The 25,297-nt window shown below is 38.8% G+C and overlaps 1 protein-coding gene across 5 annotated transcripts in view; it reads right to left on the reverse strand.

Moving 5' to 3' along the window:
- Positions 1-437: 437 nt before the first annotated feature.
- Positions 438-25,297, reverse strand: part of LOC135744839 (uncharacterized) — a 29,493-nt gene continuing 4,633 nt past the window's right edge. For 2 of the 5 annotated variants that reach the window (XM_065263193.2, XM_065263197.2), the window contains 4 exons: positions 14,167-15,925; positions 11,839-11,956; positions 8,750-8,778; positions 6,331-6,838 (listed from right to left, as the gene is read on the reverse strand). In XM_065263193.2, coding sequence (XP_065119265.1) covers positions 6,747-6,838; positions 8,750-8,778; positions 11,839-11,956; positions 14,167-15,925 — 1,998 coding nt within the window. In that variant the 3' untranslated portion in view covers positions 6,331-6,746. Of the gene's footprint in view, positions 1,681-6,330; positions 6,839-8,749; positions 8,820-11,838; positions 11,957-14,166; positions 15,926-25,297 lie in introns of those variants that run through there. The other 3 variants (XM_065263195.2, XM_065263194.2, XM_065263196.2) reach the window with 3 other exon arrangements.

A 25,297-nucleotide genomic window follows, 5' to 3' on the forward strand; every position in this document is an offset into this window, starting at 1 on the left:
AGCAGATGGACGGTGATTTGGCCACCACTGCCGACCGACCAACTGTAGAGTGTGTGGTTAAGGGTAAAAACACTCAAGAACGGTAGGGTACCACCTGATGACATGATGCTGCTGGCAGAAGGGTATACGGTTACCTAAATTGGCAACCGAAGAAAGCACCTAACAGATGTATTAACAATATAAAAGCAACAAGATCAAGTTTAATAACATTTGACACTTTTTACTAAATAAAGATGATAAAGGTTTTATACCCTCAGGAGTGCATTAGAAAGCTTTTAATGTGGTTTATAAAACATTACAAGCTGTTCAAACATTGTGACCCACGTACTGAACTCTTTACACAAATTTTTCAGTTTTGTGCCTTGGTTTCTGACAGTATATTGTGTTTATAAATACAAAAACCACAATCTCCATAACTGAAGAAAACACATGACAGGATAACTATCCAATTTTAATACAGACTTTTTCTTTAAGCATAAACAGTTAAAAACACATGCAATTAAATCTTTAAAATCTACCGATATATTTAACAGAATAATTCTTCGTATTAATCGTTTGATTAAATCAACACCAAAACAAAGTTAGATTATACATAGGAAGATTCTCTATTACACACACTACAAAAAGAGAATAAGTTAAGCTAACATGGTCATGTGCACAGCAGAGTACCAATGTATCACATATGAAGAGTTTTAAACATTAATCATAGTCTGTGAGATACAGTCTGGACATCTGATTTTATTGTAACAATGAATTAATCCTGAGTTATTGTGTTTCATATTCAAAATAAGTGTTTTTGACGTGTCGTGTGTTGCTCGTATTTTCAAAATATGTGTTTGTTGCGTCGAGTGATCCTATGTGCATCACTTGTTTTGTCAAAATGAGTGTCTGCTGCACACGCGTCAAAACCGTTTATGATGAAAGAGACGCTCACGTTCACAAAATACACAGAAGAGACTCCCTTAACAGTAAACTCTGATTACGCATGAGATTATGTGAGTATCTGCCAAACGCGAGCGTCTCTTTAATCATAAACCCTTTAGACGCATCTGCAGCAGGCACTTATTTTGACAAGACACGTGATGCACACAGGTTCAATCAACGCACCGAACACATATTTTGAAATGACTAACCACACACACACGGCCTACCTACATGTTGTGATGAACCTCACATCGAGCGCCCTCGAAAAAAAGAAATCACCGGCCGCCACTGTCACATATGACTTTCTTAACCTTAACCTGATTTAAAACTAAGGGGTGGTTTTCCTAGTCCCAGATACAATGCATCTTTGAACTATCTTATCTAAAACAGCTTATCTTAAAATCTATCAGTGTCATTGCCAATTTGTCTAAAAGTTTCTTAAACCAGTAATGTTTTTGTAGGGTATGTGTGTAAAAATGTCCCAAGAGCCAAACCCTATCTGGCAAACCACCCCTAAACTGCTGCCAGTTTTATGAAATGCTGAGGTGTCAAGGAACCCATAGTAAAGTAAACCCAGGGTGAAGCAAACATATTAGTTCCGACATGAAACACGTGTGCAAGCTGTAGATGACTTAGTTAAACTAGAGAGAGTAAAGTTTAAGTTGTTGCTCCACATCTCCCTCCGTCATCTCTCCAAATGTCTCCTGATTCTCTCTGAGCAGCCTGAAGATGGCGGCCAGCTGCTCATGTTGTACCCTAACAGAAAAACAACAGGACAAAATCAAATCACACACACACGGCTATTAGCAGTGTTGGGGTAACGCGTTACAAGTAACGCACATTACGTAATAATAGTTAAAATAGTACAAGTAACGAGTAAATTAACGCATTACTTTATAAATGTACACATTAATATTTGAGTAACTTTTTTAAAAAAGTAATGCAAGTTACTTTTCAATTGAATTAATTCAATTTAAAAATAAAACTAGATAGTAAAGTTTGAAGACAAACTTTATGTTGGCTTGAGAAAGCGTAGCCTGAACGTTTAAAACGGTTTGACATAAGTTTAGTTTAGTAGGCTATCTGGCTGTTAGTATGTTTAAGTATGAAGGTAGCATGATTAGCATGAAGCTAGCATGAACCTAGCATGATCAGCATGAAGCTAGCTTGATGCTAGCATGATTAGCATGATGCTAGCATGATTAGCATGAAGCTAGCATAATGCTAGCATGATTAGCATGAAGCTAGCATGATTAGCATGAAGCTAGCATGATTAGCATGAAGCTAGTATGATGCTAGCATGATGCTAGCATGATTAGCATGAAGCTAGCTTGATGCTAGCATGATTAGCATGAAGCTAGCATGATGCTAGCATGATTAGCATGAAGCTAGCATGATGCTAGCATGATTAGCATGAAGCTAGCATGATGCTAGCATGATTAGCATGAAGCTAGCATGATGCTAGCATGATTAGCATGAAGCTAGCATGATGCTAACATGATTAGCATGAAGCTAGCATGATGCTAACATGATTAGCATGAAGCTAGCATGATGCTAACATGATTAGCATGAAGCTAGCATGATGCTAACATGATTAGCATGAAGCTAGCATGATGCTAGCATGATTAGCATGAAGCTAGCATGATGCTAGCATGATTAGCATGAAGCTAGCATGATGTTAGCATGATTAGCATGAAGCTAGCATGATGCTAGCATGATTAGCATGAAGCTAGCATGATGCTAGCATGATTAGCATGAAGCTAGCATGATGCTAGCATGATTAGCATGAAGCTAGCATGATGCTAGCATGATTAGCATGAAGCTAGCATGATGCTAGCATGATTAGCATGAAGCTAGCATGAAGTTAGCATGATTAGCATTAAGCTAGCATGATGCTAGCATGATTAGCATGAAGCTAGCATGATGCTAGCATGATTAGCATGAAGCTAGCATGATGCTAGCATGATTAGCATGAAGCTAGCATGATGCTAGCATGATTAGCATGAAGCTAGCATGATGCTAGCATGATTAGCATGAAGCTAGCATGATGTTAGCATGATTAGCATGAAGCTAGCATGATGCTAGCATGATTAGCATGAAGCTAGCATGATTAGCATGAAGCTAGCATGAAGTTAGCATGATTAGCATGAAGCTAGCATGAAGTTAGCATGATTAGCATGAAGCTAGCATGAAGTTAGCATGATTAGCATGAAGCTAGCATGATGTTAGCATGATTAGCATGAAGCTAGCATGAAGCTAGCATGATTAGCAGGAAGCTAGCATGAAGCTAACATTTATTGCGTTGCTAGGGTACTAAGTTTGGTTGCTAGGGAGAAAATTGGCATCCCATAATGATCACCCTTCAAGCCACAAGTAAAACGGTCCAACCCCCGTGTCTCTACAATGTTCTGATGCGGAGATATAAGGCTTTGTTTATTCCGTTACTAGGGTACTAAGTTTGGTTGCTAGGGAGAAAATTGGCATCCCATAATGATCACACTTCAAGCCACAAGTAAAACGGTCCAACCCCCGTGTCTCTACAATGTTCTGATCCAGAGATATAAGGCTTTGTTTATTATGTTGCTAGGGTCTTCATATTTTGTTGCTAGGGGCGTGGCTTAATACCTCAATAAGAATCCTAAGAGACTGATTGGATGCCTGAGTAAAATGAGCCCACCCCTATGTCTCTATGACTCTCTGGTGCAAAGATATCCATCTGGGCTTTTTATAATGGTAGTCTATGGGAGATGTTGCTAGGGTACCCAAAATTGTTGCTAGGGGCGTGGCTTAATAGCTCTGGGGTGATCCTAAGAGACTGATTGGATGCTTGAGTAAAATGAGCCCACCCCCATGTCTCTAAGACACTCTAAAGTGAAGATATTCCATCTGGGACGCTTTTATTCCCTTTTATGGGCATGTTTCCTGCCCCATTATAAGTCAATGGGAAATTTTGGGGGCCTCTTACACCCCAGGGGTACAGCTTACCCCCCATTGTGAGGTATGTTCTTACACAGCCTGTCAGCCTCCTTAAATGTGGTAAGCCACAAGTTTCTACAAGTTTCTCACTCGCAGCTATGACCCGTCAAAGTTTGTCTCAATGTTAAGTCAATGGAAATTTTGGGGTGTTTCAGCGCCCCGTTTAGGAATTCGGAAGGTCCCATCAGTTAGAAAAGATATAGCACACCTCGTCAGATCAGACCGAAAGTCTGTCCAAAGTTTGATGGCTGTAGCTTGAAAGCTCTAGGACGAGTTAGAGTTAGAAATTTTAGTCTCAGAAGAAAAAGAATAATAATAATAATAATAATAATAATAATAATAAGTTTAAGTGCAACAACAGTATGTTGGCTTTCTCAAGCCAACATAATAATGTACTGAATTAAACTGAACATATTAACGTAAAATTACGCACTCTGTGCACCGGAGCGAGGACAGTTTGAGTTACGGCGCATTCACACGGGGCGTGAGCGTTAACGCTTAACGGAAGGCTTGTCTGAAGCGTGGCCAACAGCCAATCACTGTGGCCGCAACACAAGCTCTGGTCTTCCATAAACGTAATTGGCTGGCTCTGCCTAGGTTATTTGCATAAGGCGATATGATTGGCTGACGCACGCGTTGCAGCTTGAAAAGTTAAGAAATGTTCAACTTCTGCCGCGAGCAACAGCACTGACGTGGCGCCGACGGATCCACAATTCAGTTCGCCAACGCTTGACGTCACCCATTAAAAGTGAATGGGAAGCGTCAACGCTTCCGCCCCGTGTGAATGCGCCGTTAGAAACGGAGATGGCAGGCCAGAGCTTGACATTTTTGCGATCATAAAAAAACACCTGCAAGGCCTGAAAAAGATCAAGTCTCAGCCAAGAAAGAAAAAGTAACGCAAAAGTAACGTAAGCATTACTTTCCATGAAAACTAACTAAGTTACGCAATTAGTTACTTTTTTGGGGAGTAACTTAATATTGTAATGCATTACTTTTAAAAGTAACTTTCCCCAACACTGTTCACATCTGGAAGAGATTTTTATGGCTTCCGAGTCCGACACCCATGTTCGTGCGTGCCTTACTCGTGTTATCTCAGAATAAATAATACTGGAAACAAAAGTTTACAATCTAGCTCTTTATTGAAATTATGAAGCCATCAATAAACTTGTCAAGAACACATCCTGATCATAATTCACCCTAAAATCAAAAGGAAAAATAAGATATGACAGTCAAGCTTACAGGGTAGGCACTCTCGTACCTAAACTTTACTTCATATCAACTCAGTTTCTACACTTTTCTCAGTGACATACGGTACACTTTCTCAATACTTTCAGTGGTGTAATGAGCTTCCAACTTAAACTACAATTAAAACACTTTCTATAAATCAATTCTTTTTAATCTCTTCTCTATTCTGACCTTGGCTTAATGGGTTTGTGCACACCAAAGCTTTTACACGCGGCTGAATAGGTCAGGCAAACGCTGACTGCCAGCTTTTTAGCTGAGCGCTTTGGATGCTATTATTCTTCTGCTTTGTTTATCGGTCATTAAATGATGTGCCGGTTGGTGGTTGTGATATTTGTCCCGCTCCTCCTCCACTGTGATTGGACGGCTGTGTAAGAACTGACATTGATGAGCTGAGCTTTTCACTCAAAGTTGAATATTTTTCTACTTTCTGCGCTGAAACGCAGAAAAACCGCAGAGTGCCAGCTTTCAGCGCGGAAAAAAACTCCAGCTGCTTGCTTTTTTAAAAGCTGCGCATCCATTGGAAACAATTGAAAACATAAGCCGCTGTAAAAGCTTTGGTGTGCATGCCCCCTAAGGCTCTATAGCTTACTTTATGAAAAATTGCTTCTGATTTTACTCCTTTGTAAACTGATTAAAGTACTTAATCTAAAAGAAATCCCTACTAATTTGTTAAGATAAAACATTGCACTGCAAAAATTTGAAAAAATATTGATTATTGATGCGATTTACAAAAAGTCAACTTTTTATACAAGTAAAATATTACATGGCTGAATTTTGCTATTAAATAAAATGGCAATATGAGTCCTAAAACAGCATTTATATCTTCATAAAAGTCTAAGTATTTTTTTGTAATTCTGGGGTACAATCTAAAATCAAACGGTGCTAAATAGCACTAAAAGTGGTTCTTGGCTCGTAATTATAGAGGAACCATTTATAGTGCTACAGTATAAAGCACCTATGAGATCCATATGGGGGTCATATAGCACCACATATGGTTCTACATAAACCTATATGGTTCTACACAGGTACTTCATCTGTGCTATATAGCACTAAAAATGGTTCCTCTATGATTACAAGCCAAGAACCACTTTTAGTGCTATTTAGGAGAGTTTTTTAAGAGTGTATACATTGATCTGGTCATGTTTTGTGTGAGATTCAACCATTACCCTTTATACCACAACAACAACAAAATCCATCATTTTTATTTCATGAAACTCTGACTCTACAGTCAGTCTGTGATGTCACAGCACTGTCTGTCCACAAGGGGTCATGCTGATATCTCAGAAGAGCATGCTGGGTACAATTTCTGTATTTTTAAATGATCAAAGAAAGAAAATACAAACAAAAACAACAGTAAACTGCATTTTCTCTATTTACAGTCTTAAATCTTTTTGTTAGGGACATTTACCAATACTGTTAAACTAAAAGAAAGCTTCCTTATGACAACAATTAAATAATAAAAATAATATAATTATTTTATATTCTTTGGCATTTTGCTTGATAAAGCTCACTATTCATAGGCAGAATTGCAATGTGACCTACACCAAAAAAAGACTAAAAAGGCAATGATTATTTTCTATTACAATACTTTTTTGACACAGTCAATAAAAGTTGTCACTTTGCAAAGGTCTTGAAGATTCATTTTTAGGGCACTTTTTCCCCACACCCACCAAGTTCTGCTTACTCGGCAACTCTGAAATAAAAGAAACAAAAGAGCATTTTAAACTAAGCAGACACATTCACAGTAACACCTCTACATTATCAGCTTATTATCTATTTGTTATACACCGTATGAATCCACATCTGATCCTCTTTGCTTAGCTCAAGGTTAACAAGGTCATAAGGAGCTTGTTTGCATATCCCCCAGAGCCAAAATTTCACCTAATGATGATGATGAACGGGTTTTTCCTTTTTATTTATTTTATTTTAATACAACATTACTGTTTCTAGCAACATAACAATCCAAAAAACAGCACACTGAACATATAACAAGCAAAATGATCTAATTCGTGAGTTTAGGACGTGGCTTAAAATGCTGTCTAGGTAGGCAGAGATGTTTAATGATAGGACACAGGTCTGATAGTGTTATTAGTGATAGTTGAATAGTATAAGAAGCGTATCACTCACCATCAGCAGCTCTTGTGTCAGATGTTATTGTTAAAAGCTTAGTGGAGCGTGTTATTCATGCAGCAGTTAAACTGATCCGAACACCGGACTGAACCCCAGGAGAACCGGAAACATTCAGGAGAGAGAGTCCTGTCATCCACACTAGATGTTAGTGCCCATTTGAAATCTGAATGGTTAACAATGTTTAGCAGTGTTCATGCAAGTAAGAGGGAAGAAAAATGAAGGGAAATATACATGCAAAGACATGCAAACAGTACGTCTAGCAGGTGACAGCTGAAATGTCCTCCATATTTCCATCTCATGTTATTTACTGCCAGTACAGACACCATCACAGCTCACTCTTCTCTATATGCAGTTTACTCATCTATCATCACAATATATCAGCTGGTGTCCGTGCACTTTACCATCAATCATTTCTACATATAGCATTTTATTGGACACTTAATTATTAATACACAAGTCAAATGAAGAATCATGTGATAGATATTATGATGACACCCTCCTGTATTATCTTATTTTTCTTTCTATTTTTTTCCTTTTAAAGACTATGCCAGCTGCCATGGCTATATTATGCACTGCACCTTCATGTAGGCTAGCTCATATAATTTGCCTGAGATTAGTTAGTTGAATATCAAAAAATTGTTATATCAAAGTATTTAGCTCTCGAATTTAATTGATGTCTGTTAAGAATACTGGGGGGCCATGCCCCCCTTTGCCCCCCATGGCACCTGTCCTGTGCTAGCTCACCTTCAAAATAAATGGCACTTGATTTGTATTTTGTTTTGTATTGCAAGGAATTTCTTATGCTAACTCTTGCTAGGTCAGGAGGTTTCATACCACTCCTTAAGATTTACCCACAATTCTCTTCACTGCACACACACATATGCACTCGTTGACCTGCATCTGTTGGCTTTTCACCCAGTTTTATTTCAGTGTGAGTGTGAATATGAGTGAAAGAATGGATCCCTGGAGCTATGAGCTCTAAGATGTTCTGGGTGCTTTTTTTGGACACAGGACACATGTAGTCACTCTTGCTTGTGTTGACAGCTAATATTTGGATCAGAAGTCTTAAGGTTTTTTTTACAACTGGCTGCAGGCTCTGTGAACTGTAGCCCTTTAAATGTGTCTGAAGAACACAAAAGAAGTTATGAAGAGTCTTGCTTTGTTCCTTTCATCAGTTCCATATGACTGTACATCCCTTTTGTGATGTGTGATTTTATACTTTTTGGAGCTTGGTAGATATTTTTCAAAACCTCTCTTTGTGTTCAACAGAGAAAGAAGTCAAACAGAATAACCGATTATGAGAGGGCTGTCATTTTTGGGTGATTTAACTTTTATATATTTCATACAGATACATGAATTGTTAGTGACACTGAAGTGAATACAGAAAATGAGATTATGTGTGTTAGGAGGGTCGAGGGCTGTGGGTGAGACTGATGAGGGTCGAGAGGTTAAACTAAAGTAAATTATACCTTACCAGTGACCTGAAACAGGCAATATCGCCTGCTGACGTTTAAAGAGAGGTAAAGTCATTTGTGAACTCTATCCTGTGAAGATAACATGTACATACTGTTTCTATAGGGTTCACATGCACACACTTACTGAAGTCAGGTATTGCCTTAAAAAATAATGTTTAATAAATTAACCCCCAGTTTCACAGACAAGGCTTAATGCTTGACTCAACTGAGAATAACTTGCACTGACAGATCTTTAAATAAGCCAGTGCCATTGATTTGTTTATAGATACGCACCAGCAATGTCTTTTTCTAGGGCATGTTTATTAAAGATGCTTAAACATCTTCATTTAACTAAGGCCTAGTCCTGGCTTAAGCTAAGCCTTGTCTGTGAAACTAGACCTAAATATCATAACAATTTAAGCAAACTGACACAAATTGCCATCCCATCAGGTAACTGTCAGGGAAAGTTCAGATTCAAAAGGTTGCAAACCCTTCTGAGGTTCTGTCTATCATCTATATATTATAAAGACTATATATATATATATAAATATATAATTACATTTATTTATGTATCCTTATTTATACTTTCACGAAACAATGTTCTTTTTCATTTAGCTTCACACTATGTGTTTGTGTATTATGTGTAACAATTATGTATATATAAATTCACACACATGTATTGTGATTATAAGCCAAAAAAATCAATTTATATATTTTAATTACTATTAGTATTAATTATTATATATAATATAAATGTATAAATATAAAAACATGTAAATATTTCTTAAATGAATACTTGAATCTGTGTTTATTTATATATGGATCAATGACGGGATGTTAACTATTTTGTGTCCGTATGGTTCAATAAAATGTAAAAGGATTAAAATTTTAAAATAAATTTGCAGATTACTTGCATACATTCTCTTTTTTGAGGACCAAGTCTGAAATTTCTGGTTTAATTTCATTTGGACAGAATATTTGGGGGATAATTGCAAAAATGTCAATGTGGAGTTACCTGTCTGTGTCAATTGGTGTAACTACTATTTTTATATAAATAAATTTATAAAAAAATGTAAGATAAAATATAATCATCTACTTTAGTATAATATGATTTTTTTTAAAATCATTTGTCAAAGATTATTTAGAAAACAGAGCTGTTTTTGGCATTTGTCAGGACAAATATTACAAAAAAGCATTAAAATTTACATTTAGAAATAACTAATAAAATTATATTTTAAAATGATTTTTTATGATTATGCTTACATGCCACCAAGGTGGATATAATATTCAATATTTCTCATTCTTTGGCGTAATTTGCAGTTACACCATTTGACATTTTCTGATCCATTCAGTCTTAACTTTCATAAAAATGGTGCAAATGTAATTTTTTTTTGCATAAAATAAACATAGATACACTATGTGCATTGAAATAAATCTGATGCGTGCCTTCTTTAATATAGTTTTTTTTTAAGATTTTTGATTTTCTCATCTTGCCAAACCGTTTTTGTCACTATACACAACACACACACACGATGTAAACAAAAACTTTAATTTGCAAACGATAAGTCGTTTTTGCAGCCCTAGATAAATGAACTCAGGAGAATCATTTCACTTTACTCTGTTTTCAGATATCTTGTGGAGATTCCTGCCTATGTCAGATCACCTGCTGCTCCATCTACATGTATTATCGACGTGACCAATCACACCCACTCTCTTGTAGAATGTACTTGAACCTTCAGACAAACCCTGTGTCCCTGCGAGTGACCCTGAGAGATGAGATATAAGTAGTGCTGTGCTGTTGTGTAACATCTCACCATCCTTATCCAAACACACCACACCTCCTTTAAAGGGATGGTTCATCCAAAAATAAGAATTGTGTCATTTTTGCTGACCCTAATGTTACGTAATATCTGTGTGAGTTTCTTTATTCTATTGAACACAAAAGATATATATTTATACAGTATGGTAACCACCTAGTTGACGGTACCCATTCACTACCATCTGCATGAATTTCAATATGACTTGTGTTCAGACTGAGGTCAAAACATTCAACCTGTTTCCGATTTAGAAGTGATTCAAATAAGAATCAAAGAGATTGTATCCTAAGTCAGATCCATCATGTCTGATGTTTCAGAATTTCAGAGTTAAATTATCATGTCATTTGCGGTGCGGATGCAACTCCCACAATCTCTCACCAAAGTCTCATTTACTTTGATCCAACAACAGCCAACAGAGGTTTCATACTGACCCAACAAACGCTAACAGATGCAGATCAGTGTGAATTGGCCTTAAAAGGTTTCTAATTACAGCACTTGTATTTGTGGGTACGGTTTGGGTCAAGTCGGGTACGAAATTAAATTACAGCTGCTGTCGGATAACGTGTTGGGTGTTTTGTTAATTACTGAGGGTGCGGGTTTATCACAGGACCTGTGCCGGACTCTGGCTCTGCTCTTAAATCACCGCATAAAGTCAAATACACCCACTGACTTGACCTCTATACTTATTTCCGTATGGTACTGTAGCTTGCTGTGTGGGTCGTGTCAATGGAATATTAACAATTTCACACTGGAATCTGAGATCGGCTACATAAATTGGAACATAAAAAAGGCTGGCAGTGTGAATGTATAATAGACATGACCTAAACTACAAAATACCCTGAAAAGATTAGAATTTTTTTTTCCCACACAACTTGAAACCAAGTGCTTTTAGAAACATTATCTATTACATAATTGTGATTATGATGCAGAAGTGCATGCTTTGAAAATATAGGCCCCAAGTAAAAACCCCTTCTGCCATTGTTTAAAACAGAAAGTACTGACCCTGAAACATTGTTAGCGATACCTGACATCGATAATGTAGACCTATTTTTGCATACGTCAGTGAAGTATACAGTAACTGCTTTGTTTACAAGCATAAAGCATTGTGAACTATATGACTAAAAAACTCAACCACTATAAAACTTTGTTGTACTTCAGTGGGAAATGTTCTTATTTATTTGCATGCATTTTAAGAAACCTTTTAATTTTACTTGTGTGTGTTGTTAGGAGATAGTTGCTTTATTTTGAGTTACAATGAAATCGAGAGATTAAGGAAAGACGAAAACACTGACCTTTGCTCTTCCTCCATCTCTTCTTTGGTCAATCTCCCTTCAAACTTGGTGGTCCTATTTTTATCGGGCACGACTGCAGGGGTCTCAACATCATCTACCCCTGGTGCAGCTGCAATATCTAAGAGAGAGTAGATCATATTTGGTTAATATGGGAGTCTCAGTTTCACATTTTGTCCAAACCAGGTGCAGAGCATACAGTAGGTCTCTTTGTCATTTAAAAACAAACACATTTTGTATTTGAATCGAAATGCTCTATACATGGATATCAGCTGACGTCACTCACTTGTCTTCCGCCATTTTAAGGACTTGAAGTGGTCGCAAAAGAACTAGAAGCTATGCCTTCAATATGCTGTGAGCATCAAAATTGCTATTTTAACAACACTAAGAAGGCTCAACACAACATGATATTTTGCTCGAAGTATCGCCTATGTCTCTACACGTGAACTCGAGCATTGAGAACATTCATTGTGAACAGAGAGTTAACTAAAAAGACGGTTTTTGACAACTGACTTTGGATGATTTGGCGTCCGCTCGCCGCCTTCTTCACAGTCAAGATGTATCGATCTCCAATTGCGACGTAAGGAGGGAGGATTGTAAAGATTGATATCTCCTAAAGCATAGTTCCATAAAAATGCACGGATAAGTCATTGTTTTGTCGCAAGTGAAAAACAATATTGACCTTCTAGTTGAAAAAGGAGCCTCATATGAGATTCATTCATTCCCCTTCGGAAATCGATTATTTACATCTGGCAGAGATGACAAGCGGACACCATAACAGCCAAAGTCAGTTGTTCAAAACCTTTCTTTTTAGTAAACTCTGTGTACACAAACAATGTTCTCAATGCTCGCGTTCATGTGTAGAGGTTCATCCAGGTGATACTTCGAGCAAAGTTTCATGTTGTGTCGCGCCTTCTTATGTTGTAAAATAGTGGTAGTTCGGTAGCAGCGGACAGCGGCTGGAAGAACGCATCAGGGATCGAGAAAGCATCACACCCTAACCAAGATATATTTTTTAAAGTAGCGTTTATTTTCATGACAGTCGAGATCCGACATGTTGTCTTTCGTAGCCCTTTACTGTATCCATAAGAATCATAGACAGTAAAAGATAAGAGATCCGTAAATCGTAGCAAGGTAGCCAATGCTTGTCAATAGCCTACTGGTACTCGGTAGGTCCTAAAGATGGCGGCATGATGTAAAAGGTCACGTGACTGAAATCCATCTATAGAAGTTTGTCCCTTTAGGTCTACTGTAGAAACATGACGGCCATGTAGTAGATAAAACGTATGAGACATGTAGTCTCATTCTAAGGTAATAAAATAATAATACAGTTGATTATGTAAGTTCTTTATACACCACTGATAAAATTGTTTTGTATATCATATTGCATTTCTGTCAAGAGATCCTTCTAAAAGTTACATAAGATGTTTAAGATGTTGCGTAAAAATGGCATGATTACAATTACATTTCACGTCACACCCTGATGTACAAAATGAATACATGATGTGTGTGACGCTTACACAGATTCCTGAAAATCACTGGCAGTGTAAATTAACCAAAATCGAATGATCCCGGGACTAATTATATCTGTAAACTGCTGCAGAAACTGCAGCCCAGAGGCCAATGTACTACTGTGAGAACAAAGGTGGTGTCTGACCAGTCCAGGACCCAGTTACACATGGGCATCAGTTTACAGGCACGGAGCACAAAGCTCTTCTGTGTTTAAGTGGGTCATCCTGCAAGTGTTGTTTAGACTATGGCATCATTTAGCAAAATTTTGCTCATTTTCCTTTGTTGGCATTTTTTCTTTGCCTGGCCCTTTTAGGGTATTTACAGGGCAGGCCAATAAGCAATGTACGCTCTGTGTGAGAACATGATTCTGACTGGACAACAGCATTACAATGAAAATATGGTGCACATTGTGTTGAAGTTAGTTAACTGGAGTCAGTAGATGCCTCATTTAAAGGTCTGTGGGTATTTTAAAAGAGAAAAATCAAATTACATGAATCTTACGTAAAACTTACTTAACCTCCTAAGACCTGGTGTGCCCACACATTTTTTGTTGTTTGCACCACAATACTTAATTCTGTGTAACTGGAACCTGTTGTACACAAAGTGGACAATTACGCTGCTTCATGTTCAAAGCAAAATATTTGGTTATTATATTTATTGGTTCTTCCTAACTCCAAATAGCTGGAATTTGAAAAAAGACAAACCAAAGCTCGGGTCTTATGAGGTTAAAAACAATCACTATTTTTGCAATTCCTTTGGTTCCACTAGTGGTGCAAAAAAGTACAAATTATCCAAATAAACTGATTGTGCTGCCGTTACCATTAAGCTCTAAGATCTCTGGAACAGTTTCAGCTGCTGGAGAGGTCTCTGGGGCAGGCGCAGATGATGGTTCAGGGGTGGGCTCAGAGGCGATTGCACATTTGATATTAGAGGGGTGAACAGATTCCGGTGCACAGACAGGCGTCGATTCTGATTCAGGGATGTGTGCAGACTTTGGCTCAGGGATTGGAGCGGATTCCGGGTCAGGGATGGATTCAGATTTTGGTTCAGGGACAAGATCAGATTCTGATTCTGGGATGGGTGTAAACTTTGGCTCAGGGATGGGTGCAGATTCTGATTCAGGGATGGGTGCAGACTTTGGCTCAGGGATTGGAGCAGATTCTGGTTCAGGGATGGATTCAGATTTTGGTTCAGGGACAAGATCAGATTCTGATTCTGGGATGGGTGTAGACTTTGGCTCAGGGATGGGTGCAGATTCTGATTCAGGAATATGTGTAGACTTTGGCTCAGGGATTGGAGCAGATTCTGGTTCAGGGATGGATTCAGATTTTGGTTCAAGGACAAGCGCAGATTCTGATTCTGGGATGGGTGTAGACTTTGGCTCAGGGATGGGTGCAGATTCTGATTCAGGGATAGGTGAAGACTTTGGCTCAGGGATGGGTGCAGATTCTAAATAAGGGTTGGGTTTAGACTTTGAATCAGGGGTGGGTGCAGATTCTGATTCAAGGATTGGAGCAGATTCCGGTTCAGGGATGGGTTCAGATTTTGGTTCAGGGACAAGCGCAGATTCTGATTCTGGAATGGGTGTAGACTTTGGCTCAGGGATGGGTGCAGATTCTGATTCAGGAATAGGTGCAGATTCAGGGATGGGTGCAGACTTTGGCTCAGGGGTGGGTGCAGATTCTGATTCAAGGATTGGAGCAGATTGCGGTTCAAGTATGGGTGCAGATTCCACTGCAGAGGAGGGCACAGATTCCAGTTCAGGGATGGGTGCAAACTTTGGCTCAAGATTGGGTGCAAATTCTGATTCTAGTGACAGCACAGATTCTGGTTCAGGAGCAGAGCCAGATTTTGCTTTAGGCACATGTTGTGGCTCAGGGATGTGGACAGGTTCCGGGATGGGCAAGGATTCAGGGACAGACAAGGATTCAGAGACAAGCACAGGTTCAGGCACGGGTACAGATTCAAGTTTAGAGACTGGCACAGATTCCAATTCAGGGACAGAAACAGATTGTGTTTCAGAGATTGGCGCAATTTCCGGTTCAGAGACGGGCGCAGTTTCCAGTTCAGGGATGGGCGCAGTTTCCAGTTCAGAGACAGGCGCAGATTCCGGTTCAGAGACGGGCGCAGATTCCGGTTCAGAAACGGGCACAGATTCTGGTTCAGAAACGGGCGCAGATTCTGGTTCAGAGATGGGCGCAGATTCCGGTTCAGAAACGGGCACAGATTTTGGTTCAGAAACGGGCACAGATTTGGTTTCAGGAATGGATACAGATTCAGTTTCAAGGATGGATACACGTTCCGGTTCAACGACGAGCACAGATTCCGGTACAGAGACGGGCACAGATTCCAGTTCAGAGACGGGCACAGACTTGGTTTCAGGGACAGCCACAGATTCGGGTTCAGGGATGGCCACAGATTCTGGCTTAGGGGCAGACTCGGACCTTAGCACCACAGTGACTGCTTCAGACACTGGCTCCTCTATTAACGCAGCCACTGTCTCTGGTGCATGCCTGAGCTTCTCCACAGGTGTGGGTTCTACATCATCCTCAGGAACAGGCTCTGGCTCTAGAGCTGCCTGTGGCAATCAAAGGTAAAAAGAAAACAGAAACTGTATTTAGTGAATTAAAAAAATTAAACAGCTGATAAGGCAACAATTACAAATGTCTATGATCAGCAGCAGTCTCTTTATGACCATATAATCACATTTTAGGAATGGTGAATGTCAGTCTAAATGTATCAATCAAGGACAACCTAAATACCTACCACAGTCACTTCAATCCGATTTTCAATCTGACCACAAACAGATTAAGAACACCTAATCTATGCAAAACTCATGCAAGTGTTCATTTACCTGCTGAAAACCCGATATTTGACTGGTTAAATATAAAAATACCACATTCATTTATACCTCTATTTTTGAAGTATTACCTATGATTAGTAAAATAATCATAAAAATAGGTATAGGATAAAAAAAATAGTATAGGATAAGTTTCAGGCCTTTTTGCATAAAAATTCTCAAGATAAATGTTTGTTTGCAAGTAACTAATAAATCCCATACATGTCATGTGAAAAATACTTGACATACAGAATGCTCAACAACTTTGGTGCCACTTAATGAAAGCATTCATCTTTGTAACGGCACATTCTCAGCAGGCCTTCATTCCCCATGCGGCCCGCCCAGAATTCTGCTTGCACAACAGCTGTCATCTGCAGTCCATCTCCAGCTTCCTCCTTAACTCGCACCTGTCAATGACACCACAGACACAAAGGCCACGCTCTTCTGACTAACACAAACCCACTTCTCTGCCTCTTAACCTCTAACATACACTCTCAAGAGTTCTGCAACACCTGTTTCTATCGTTTGCCAACCAGCGACTGACCTCTTGACCACACATACTGTAATGGTTGTGAATTAGAGACTTACTGTGCTTTCACACCACCACCGGCGAGAGCGTCAATAAACTGACTGCCCTGCCAACAACGCTTTAGAAAAGGTGTAGTGGACGCTCTGATGCATTCTCTGAACTCCCCTCAAGCGGAGGTTTCCGCCTTCCGTTTAGTTGCTGCCGAACCGCGTCATAGCTCAATATCATAAAGTAGAACTGATTTCAATGGCGGCACATCGCTGCTCGCCGGAGTTCGCCCTGGCTTTCATTGAAAATTAATGACTTCCGGCCACTTTGACGCTCTCTAGTGGTGTGAAAGCACAGTTAGGAAGACATACAGTCTATAATATGATCTATGACACTCAGTTTAAGTATGTCCTGACAATCCGGTCCAAAATTATAGCAAAACTGAACTGTGAACATCTCATATTGCTGCTGTTATCAAGGCTTATGCAGGGCTAATCATAAGGGAGAGTCAAAGCTCTCGATCGCCATTTTCAATGGTGGCCGGTGACTTCTCTTACGGGGGGCGGCAATTCAAAATATGTGTTCGGAGTGTCGTGTGTGACGAGCATCGCATCATGCCCGCTCAAAAAAGGAGTCACCGGCCATCACTGCTGTATTTGCAAAGCCATCAGACAGCTTTTTCAGTTATTCAAGACCAAGTCCAAACATTTTTTTGAATGAGGAAAGACAGATATCTCCCACCACTTATTAAACCTCACATCGCCCCAGTTACTGCACATGTACATCACATCGCTCTTTACAGAGAATCGTCAGCTTTTACTGATTGTTGATTAGCTTCTTTAACTTTGCTCAAAGGCGTTCTAAGCAAATCTGCGAGATGTTAGTTTTTGTTGACGTTTGAATTGTTTTCAAACAGACGGAGCGTAGCCAAAGAGTACTCTTTGGCATAGCTAACTCCTCCCCCTCTCTTCCGTGCTTTCATGAACGCGCCCAACCCCCACCCCCAAATCCTTTTTGTCGTTTATTGGCTGGAACACTTTGTTTTGTTTTGTGGTGCTAGGTTTGGCCACTGTGTTGTTATTGCCGTTTGTGAAGCCTGGGCTGTCTACAGAGATCGCGTTTTTTTACAGTTTGATCAGTGGACAGGCAGCAAGCAGATAGTGAGGAGATGTTTGCTGTAAGTAACAAAAAATGTTATGGTCTAAAACGCGTCAATTCGCTTAGAGCACCTTTAAGCCTTAATATATATTGAGCATTATACTTTTCCCTATTCATAGTAATACCACTGCACCATCTTGTTATATGTAGTTTTTGACCAAACTCAGAGCTGCATATGTGTTGAGCATATATATGACTGAACTGTTCTCAACCACTAAAACATCTTGCCTTAGCATAACTCTGTAATAACAGATACATGCATCATAAGACAGCTGCTACTAGAATAGCAACTCTATTCCCTTCTTTCAAACTAAACTTCATAACTTGAAGAATTTTGGCATCCGTTGTGCGCCAGCAGATGGTGCATACCATCTTACACATGTACCCACATTTACTGCAGAGTGTGCTTCAGTCACAGTGTGAAACTGCTGAATATATATCTGCTTTAATACAAACAGAAAATCTATGATGTGTTGATAGGAAATTATTTTAAGTTCACAATGGGGCATTCAACTAGATTTTTTTGGCAAAACATGCTCAATTCTTCAGTGCTAAAACGTGCTTTTTTGGGAGGGGGGTTAAAGCTATTTCATGCATTCTGACTTATTAACACAGTTTAAGAGTTGAAGTTAAACATTTACTAAACACAAGTAGTTGGACGTGTGACAATGTATTTCAGTGCCGAAAGCACTTCGTACAAGTTTCGGAAAGTTTTTATCAAACATGAAAGATTCATACGTAACAGTCTTGCTCTATTTCTTTTATGGGCAATTTCAGTTCAGGAGGTACAGTGGAAGTCCTTATGGGCAATTTAACCGGAATAGCGCAAGGACACACCAACCAAGAGCTGACACGCAATCCATGTCACCAGAGTAGTGTGTTGTAGCTTCCCAATGACTCGCTCCGCCAGCGGTACTCCTCAAAGTTGTCGGGTATATTCGTAAAGAGTCACTAAAGCTGATCTGTCTTTTATAAATTTAATAAAACTAAAGACTCTGGATATACAAAGGATGTAATAATACTACTCAAGATTACTCAAGATTTACATGAGATGACATGAGCTTTAACCTTTCAAGTTGTCAAATTCATTCTTTGAGTAGTGGGACCACTTTTTCAGATGTCTAAGATCATTTCTGGTGCTTATAGTAACCTGCAGACGTTGCCATGTTTAAGGACAAACCCAATCATTGTGTTAGATTAGCCCAGAAAATTTATATATTTGACTCAAAAATAGCTTAAAACAACACTTTTGGGTTGAAACACTTCTGCATAGGTTAAATTACACCCAACAGGTTGGATTAGTCCCATTTTTGACCCAGCATTTTTCAGAATGTAGTCTTGTGTCTTTAAAAATACAGTACGTAAAGTTTATTTTGGTGTAACATCCTCCAACCTTAACTTCCATTGTAAGTGGTTGCATGCCACGGTAGTGTTGCCAGGATTGCTAAGGGTTGCCAAGTCCACAGTTTTCCCATGGAGTTGGGCTACCTTTGCACCGTTGTTGCAAGCTGTAATTTATGTCTGCAGGTTGCAGTGACCCCAATAATGTGATATTTAGCCTCGGGAATGCGAATTTAGGCAGATGAACCTGCCAAAAAATGCAGAAACACAATTTTCCTAGTGGCAAGTGGGTGGGTTTTGCTGTAAAAACCTGGTAACAATGTCAGGAACATTCTTGCTTAAACCTTCCTGTGCAGTCACAGATGAGAGTATAAGCACTATTTTACAACATCTTTGAACTTGGCATATCCAAAAAGATATGAGCTAGAGCTACGTTTTACATAAGAGACTAAATACATGACTCTTTTATAGGGGACATATCATACAAATCTGACTTTTCCAAGTGTTATAATTGGGTCCCCAGTGCTTCTATCAACCTAGAAAATGTGAAACAGATCAACCCAGTAACTTTTGGTAAACCATTCTCTGTAAGCATGTGAAAAAATAGCTCATTGAAATTTGGCTCCCCTTGTGATGTCATAAGGGGGTTCTTATTATAATAATACTGCCCCTTAATCCGCACTATCCAACCACAGCACTGCCATTTAGTGCAGAGAGAGTAAATAAGTGACAGCACAATTGAGTTTAAATTTCAACAAACCACTATTATGGCGATCAGTGTTTGCATTTTATCAACTTATTTGCATTTAAAAGGACGGCACATTTTTGCTCACACCTACAAAGTGATAATACAACATGCTATGATAAATTATCTATATGGTATTTTGAGCTAAAACTTCACATATGTACTCTGTGAAAACCAAAGATTTATTTGACATCTTAAAAAGTCTTGTGAAATGTCCCCTTTAAAATAATAACGCACATGTCTAACATTACTCTGTGCTGTTATGTGGCAAGGGAATTAGAAGAGCTTGGGAAGGATTGTTCACCACAGTAACGGCTGCCAACCGTTCATTAGTCTCTGATGCTCTTAGAAAGCAAGAGGATATCAGACGCATGACGCTGGATGCCATCTAAGGCTTAGCTGTCACCTAAGATCCTCTCGCAGTAGATAGTGGGAAATCTATATTAGGTGCCACCACATATGGATGTCAGGGTGAGAATACATGTAAAGCCAAGTATGAGAAACTAGAGACAAGTGAAAATCAAACAGATCCACAGAGGCTTTGTGGCCAACACTGTTTTCTGAGATTAATGTGTGTTGACATGGCGTTATACAGTACATGTGCCAGAAGTCAAACATAATCATTTCTAACTATTTTGACTTGGTTTATATGCAGGACAGCCTGTTATAATGTGTGACCCTGCCTGTGAAAACCAAGATAAAGTCATTTTTTGTGATTTACTTATTTAAATCATCATACATAAGAACATTCTGTGAAAATATAACCTTGATATATTTAATATTGCCCGAGTAAGATCATATCAAAGTTTACTTGAAATCAGTGATTGAAATCAAACGTTGATGCTCCTTATCTTATCATTAGATTATGAGACTTTAGCCTAGATTTTAAAAATGGACCGATTTTGATGTCATGTTGGCTTTGTGTCAAAATGTGTAAAAAATGAAGATACTTAAATGTAGATGGTTTAATGATCCTCGGTTCCATATTTTGTTCAGTGGGAATAATAAAGATTGAATAGTTTAACATCTTACTTGAGGCAGTGGGCTGTCAGAATAAACTGTCCTTGTTTCTTTCATTTATGGATACCGGTTGCTCCTCCACAAGCCGCTCGGCTATGAAAACTCTCATTGTCTTATATAAGAGGCCTGTGGTCATCATGTACAGTCGGTGTCTGCCTACTTGAATGAAATGCATTCCTGCATCATTGTTCAGTTAAGAGACATCACCGACTGCGACTAAAAGGTCTATTGTCTAAATGTCTATATGAGCTGCCTATAACTCATAAGTAAGGCGTCTTACTAACTAAAATTAAACTTCACAACTAAAGTGTTACTATGAGTAAAACAAAATTGTGCTCCTCACGAAAGCACACGTTAGCATGTCGCTAAACTAACAAGGAAATAATAATTAGGTTTTTTATTATAAAACAATTTAGCAACAACTTTACCACCTAACTTTCTATTAATTTATTTCAAAGTCATCTGATGGTTGAAATAATGTAATATGTTATGCTTTTTACCCCCCATAGGAATGCATATTAATTATAATATATTCATCACACTAAATCCAATTATAAATCTTCAAAAATATTCACAAACTATGTATCTATGTATTCATATTTAAAACCGTATGCTCGGTACACACCATCTTACAAGATTTTCAAAATGTGATAGACCACAAACAAATCTCAGATTTAACCGTTTTGCTCCTATAGTGTGTGGTGTGCCATGATGTGTCAAAGACAGCACACCACACACGAACAGATTTTTAACTACAGTCTCGAATGTGAACACAGGAAACCTAGCAAAATCTCACGAGACTTCAGAATAAGCATGGCGGACGATATGCTGGAAGAAATTTTTTAATAGTTTGGAATGTTTTACACAACACATTGTATAAACATTCGTGATGCTGCCACAAATCAACAAGCCACAAATCAACTTTGTGCTGTGTCATGACTGCTTCCTTCTTCCATCATCTCGCTTTCTGACTGGATATTGTTTCGTTTCACGTGATAATCTCAAGAGCGTGCGCGTGTTTGTCCACGGGGTTCCCCCCACACATCTGGATTTCTGATTTACAGATTAGCGATCGGGGCAGCTCTGACGTTCTTCCGATCAGGTTCGGACACTCTTAACACACCTCACACCAAGGGAAAATCTGAAAGGATAATCTGTAGAACCATCAAGATATTCGGGACATAGCTAGGATTGCTGAAAGGGGAAAATCGACCCAAATCATGATCCCCAAAACAGGAATTTTCAAGAAATTCTTAAAGCAATAGTTCTTCATTCATTTTAACATGAAACACTTGATAACACTTACATTTTCACATCTGACAGATCCTTTTATCCAAATTGACTTCCAGTTTAGTGATAAAACACAACCCAGGAACCCACAACCTTTGCAGTGCTAACACAATGCTCTACCAATTAAGTTACATTAACACCAGCAGCTCAACCCCTAAAGTCTACAGAACTGCTTTGTAGGTTAAAATCTGTATTTGTTCCCTAGGAAATAATTAACACAAAGCAGGGGTGCTTAATCTTGCCCCTGGAGATCGAATTTAGCTCTACCAACTTTAACCAAGCACACCTGAACCAGCTAATGAAAAGCTGTTCCTAATTTGCTTAATAAGTAGTTTGCCGGATTGGGATAAGAACAGTGCAAATCACAACATGTTGGAAATGACAATGTTAGAGGTGCTCAGCTTATTATTTCTGGTGGAAGTGTTTCATACATGCGTCCTGGCCGCATATTCCCTAAAAGTAGAGTTGGGAATCGAATTTTGATTCCAATTCTGGAATCGGATTCATAAGAAAGGAATCGGACCCTTGTTTTGATGACGATTACGGATCGCAAGGTCACATACTTTTCACGTCATCTACTGAATTATTAAAAAGTCAGTTGCACGATGGACCGTGATGGAAAGCGCACTAAAGTGTGGCTGCATTTAGCAAAATCATAAAAAGACAAACTAAGTGTAATTACATTTGACAAACTGTTATGTTGCAAGATTAAGCCCAATTTATAGTCGTGCGTAAGCTCGACATCGTAGCTATGCCGTAGGTTATCCGTAGCCTGTGCGTAGCTCTACGCAGACCGCAATCACTGTGATTTGTCCACCAGAACCCCTCCCATCAGGTAAAAAGAAATGCGTCATAGGTATTTCCGTTTGCGACGGTGAAAACAAAGTGGGGCCAAGTTGAGGAGTGATTTAACTCAAACTGCTGTTTATTTACTTCCATCACTGCTGGTCTTCTTAAATCATACACTACAAGTTGCTGTTTCTTCTTCGTTTGTGGGTTAACTTGCCAAGCTTCTTCTTCTTTGATGGTCGCGCTGCTACTGCGGTTACATCCGTAGATACTGCCTAACAGAGGTCTGCGCGTGTGTTTGCACGTCGACGACGATGCAAAAGTATAAATGAAAACCAACGTGGGACCTACGCACAACTATAACCAGCCCTTTAGTGTCACCAGCAATATGGCAAAGCATCTGCGGTTGGTTCATCATATCTTATAAAAAAAGGCACCCTGTTTAATGCTTTGCCCATCCAGAGTGTCAACTCTGCCGAGTGCTTTTCATTAGCCGCCACCAACAGTAGTGTGCCGGCAATACCAGCACATGCTACGCATGCTACATCATCTGTTGGTATTCGCAATGAAAACTTTTTTGTAGACATACAACATAACAGTGGCTATGTTACCAGGTTTTGTGTCAATCCGACTTAATCCGATTACAGGTTACGAGTCTTACGACAATAGTTTACATGCACACAAAACATTGCAATGTAATTAAAATGTTAGTTTGCATATACATTGTATATTATCCAATCCAAACCAAACGTCTGTAAGCGCACAGCCAGGGTTACCAAAACTATCCCAATGGACATTCAAAACTAGCCCAAAAGCATCCCAATAACCAATGAATGAAATCCTTTTATCTTTAACCCACAGAACAAGATCAACTCGCTGAAACAATTTAAAAGTCCCCCAAATCTGAAGTCCGCAAAAAAGCAGAGGACTTGGCAACACGGCATACAGCATCTCTCATCAAGTTCACGCTTAATCTCTGGATAAATGTACAAAGTCAATGTGGAGTTCAAAGAAATTTTCAGATATAGGAAATCAAAACATACTTTTTGAAAGGCACAAAACTATTTTATTGCTGTATGTAATGTTATGAAAGTACATGAAACATGCAGAATGTACAGCGCGTGACCCCATCACCTTAATAATGCGTGTTGCCATTGCCTTGCTATTGCATGTTTCTGTGATGAAAATCATGTAAATATAAGGTAAAAAAACGACTTAAGCACAATTCTTCTACACATATGCACTATGGTATTTTTGCATCCAATTAAGAAAATACTACGATTCACGCATTTACATGAGAACTTTTCTCCTGCTGATCGGATCACAGATACATTATGCTTTTCCATTATTTGGGTATATGTGAACGCACCTTGTGTGAATTCAGACGAATGGGCCACAAAAAAAAAATCAGTTTTGGTAGGAACTCAAGCAAACATACAAAGTGTTAAAACATACAAACAGCTATTATCATCCCATGGGCCACCCACAGTACATTTACTGCATATTGTGAGCAAAACTGACCTGCAATATCTAAAACTGAGCATTTTCAACCCCAAGGTACTAAACAGATGAGAACTTATGAGGAAAAAAATAGTCATTGGATTTGCAGATTGCGGCATCAAATCTTTGAGGACTGCAGCATCAAAAAAAAACTACTTTGCTTCTTACTCAGTGGCTCAGAATAAGATAAACACTAAATTGAACTTTCTATGTAAGGCAGATCATCTTCTGTTTTTCCCAAAATGGTGTCAGTGTGAGGACCATTTACTTGCAGTAGCTGTAAAGAAGCCAGAATAGTACGATTACATAACCCTTTGTAAGATATATCAGATGGTTTCCTGCTGTGAATGAGCTAAGGGTGAACAGGACTGACGCAGGGGTTGTGAAAGTGTAGAAGCAGACACAGCAATAGTAAAAAGCAGCAGGGAAATAGCTGTGCTATATGATATTATGATAGTACAAACGGTAGAGATGTTGCTACATCCCCTGTACCAAACCTAACAGTTTTTTACACTATTTACACATGAAAGCAATGGAAAATACATAGTATTATAAAATATCAGAGTGAACGGCAAAAATAAACATTGTGCAACACTGGATGAGCCACAAATAGCTGAAATACATGTGAAAAAAGCAATGAAAATCCTGGGCTTGTAAATACAAAAGGAGAGGGTGTTGCTTTGGAACGCTTGTCTGGAGAAAAGAAATTATTTCTTACATGAAACCCCAAAAACTAAACACACATGCACAC

Source organism: Paramisgurnus dabryanus, chromosome 3, assembly GCF_030506205.2.
Source record: "Paramisgurnus dabryanus chromosome 3, PD_genome_1.1, whole genome shotgun sequence".
Taxonomy (NCBI): Eukaryota; Metazoa; Chordata; class Actinopteri; order Cypriniformes; family Cobitidae; genus Paramisgurnus; species Paramisgurnus dabryanus.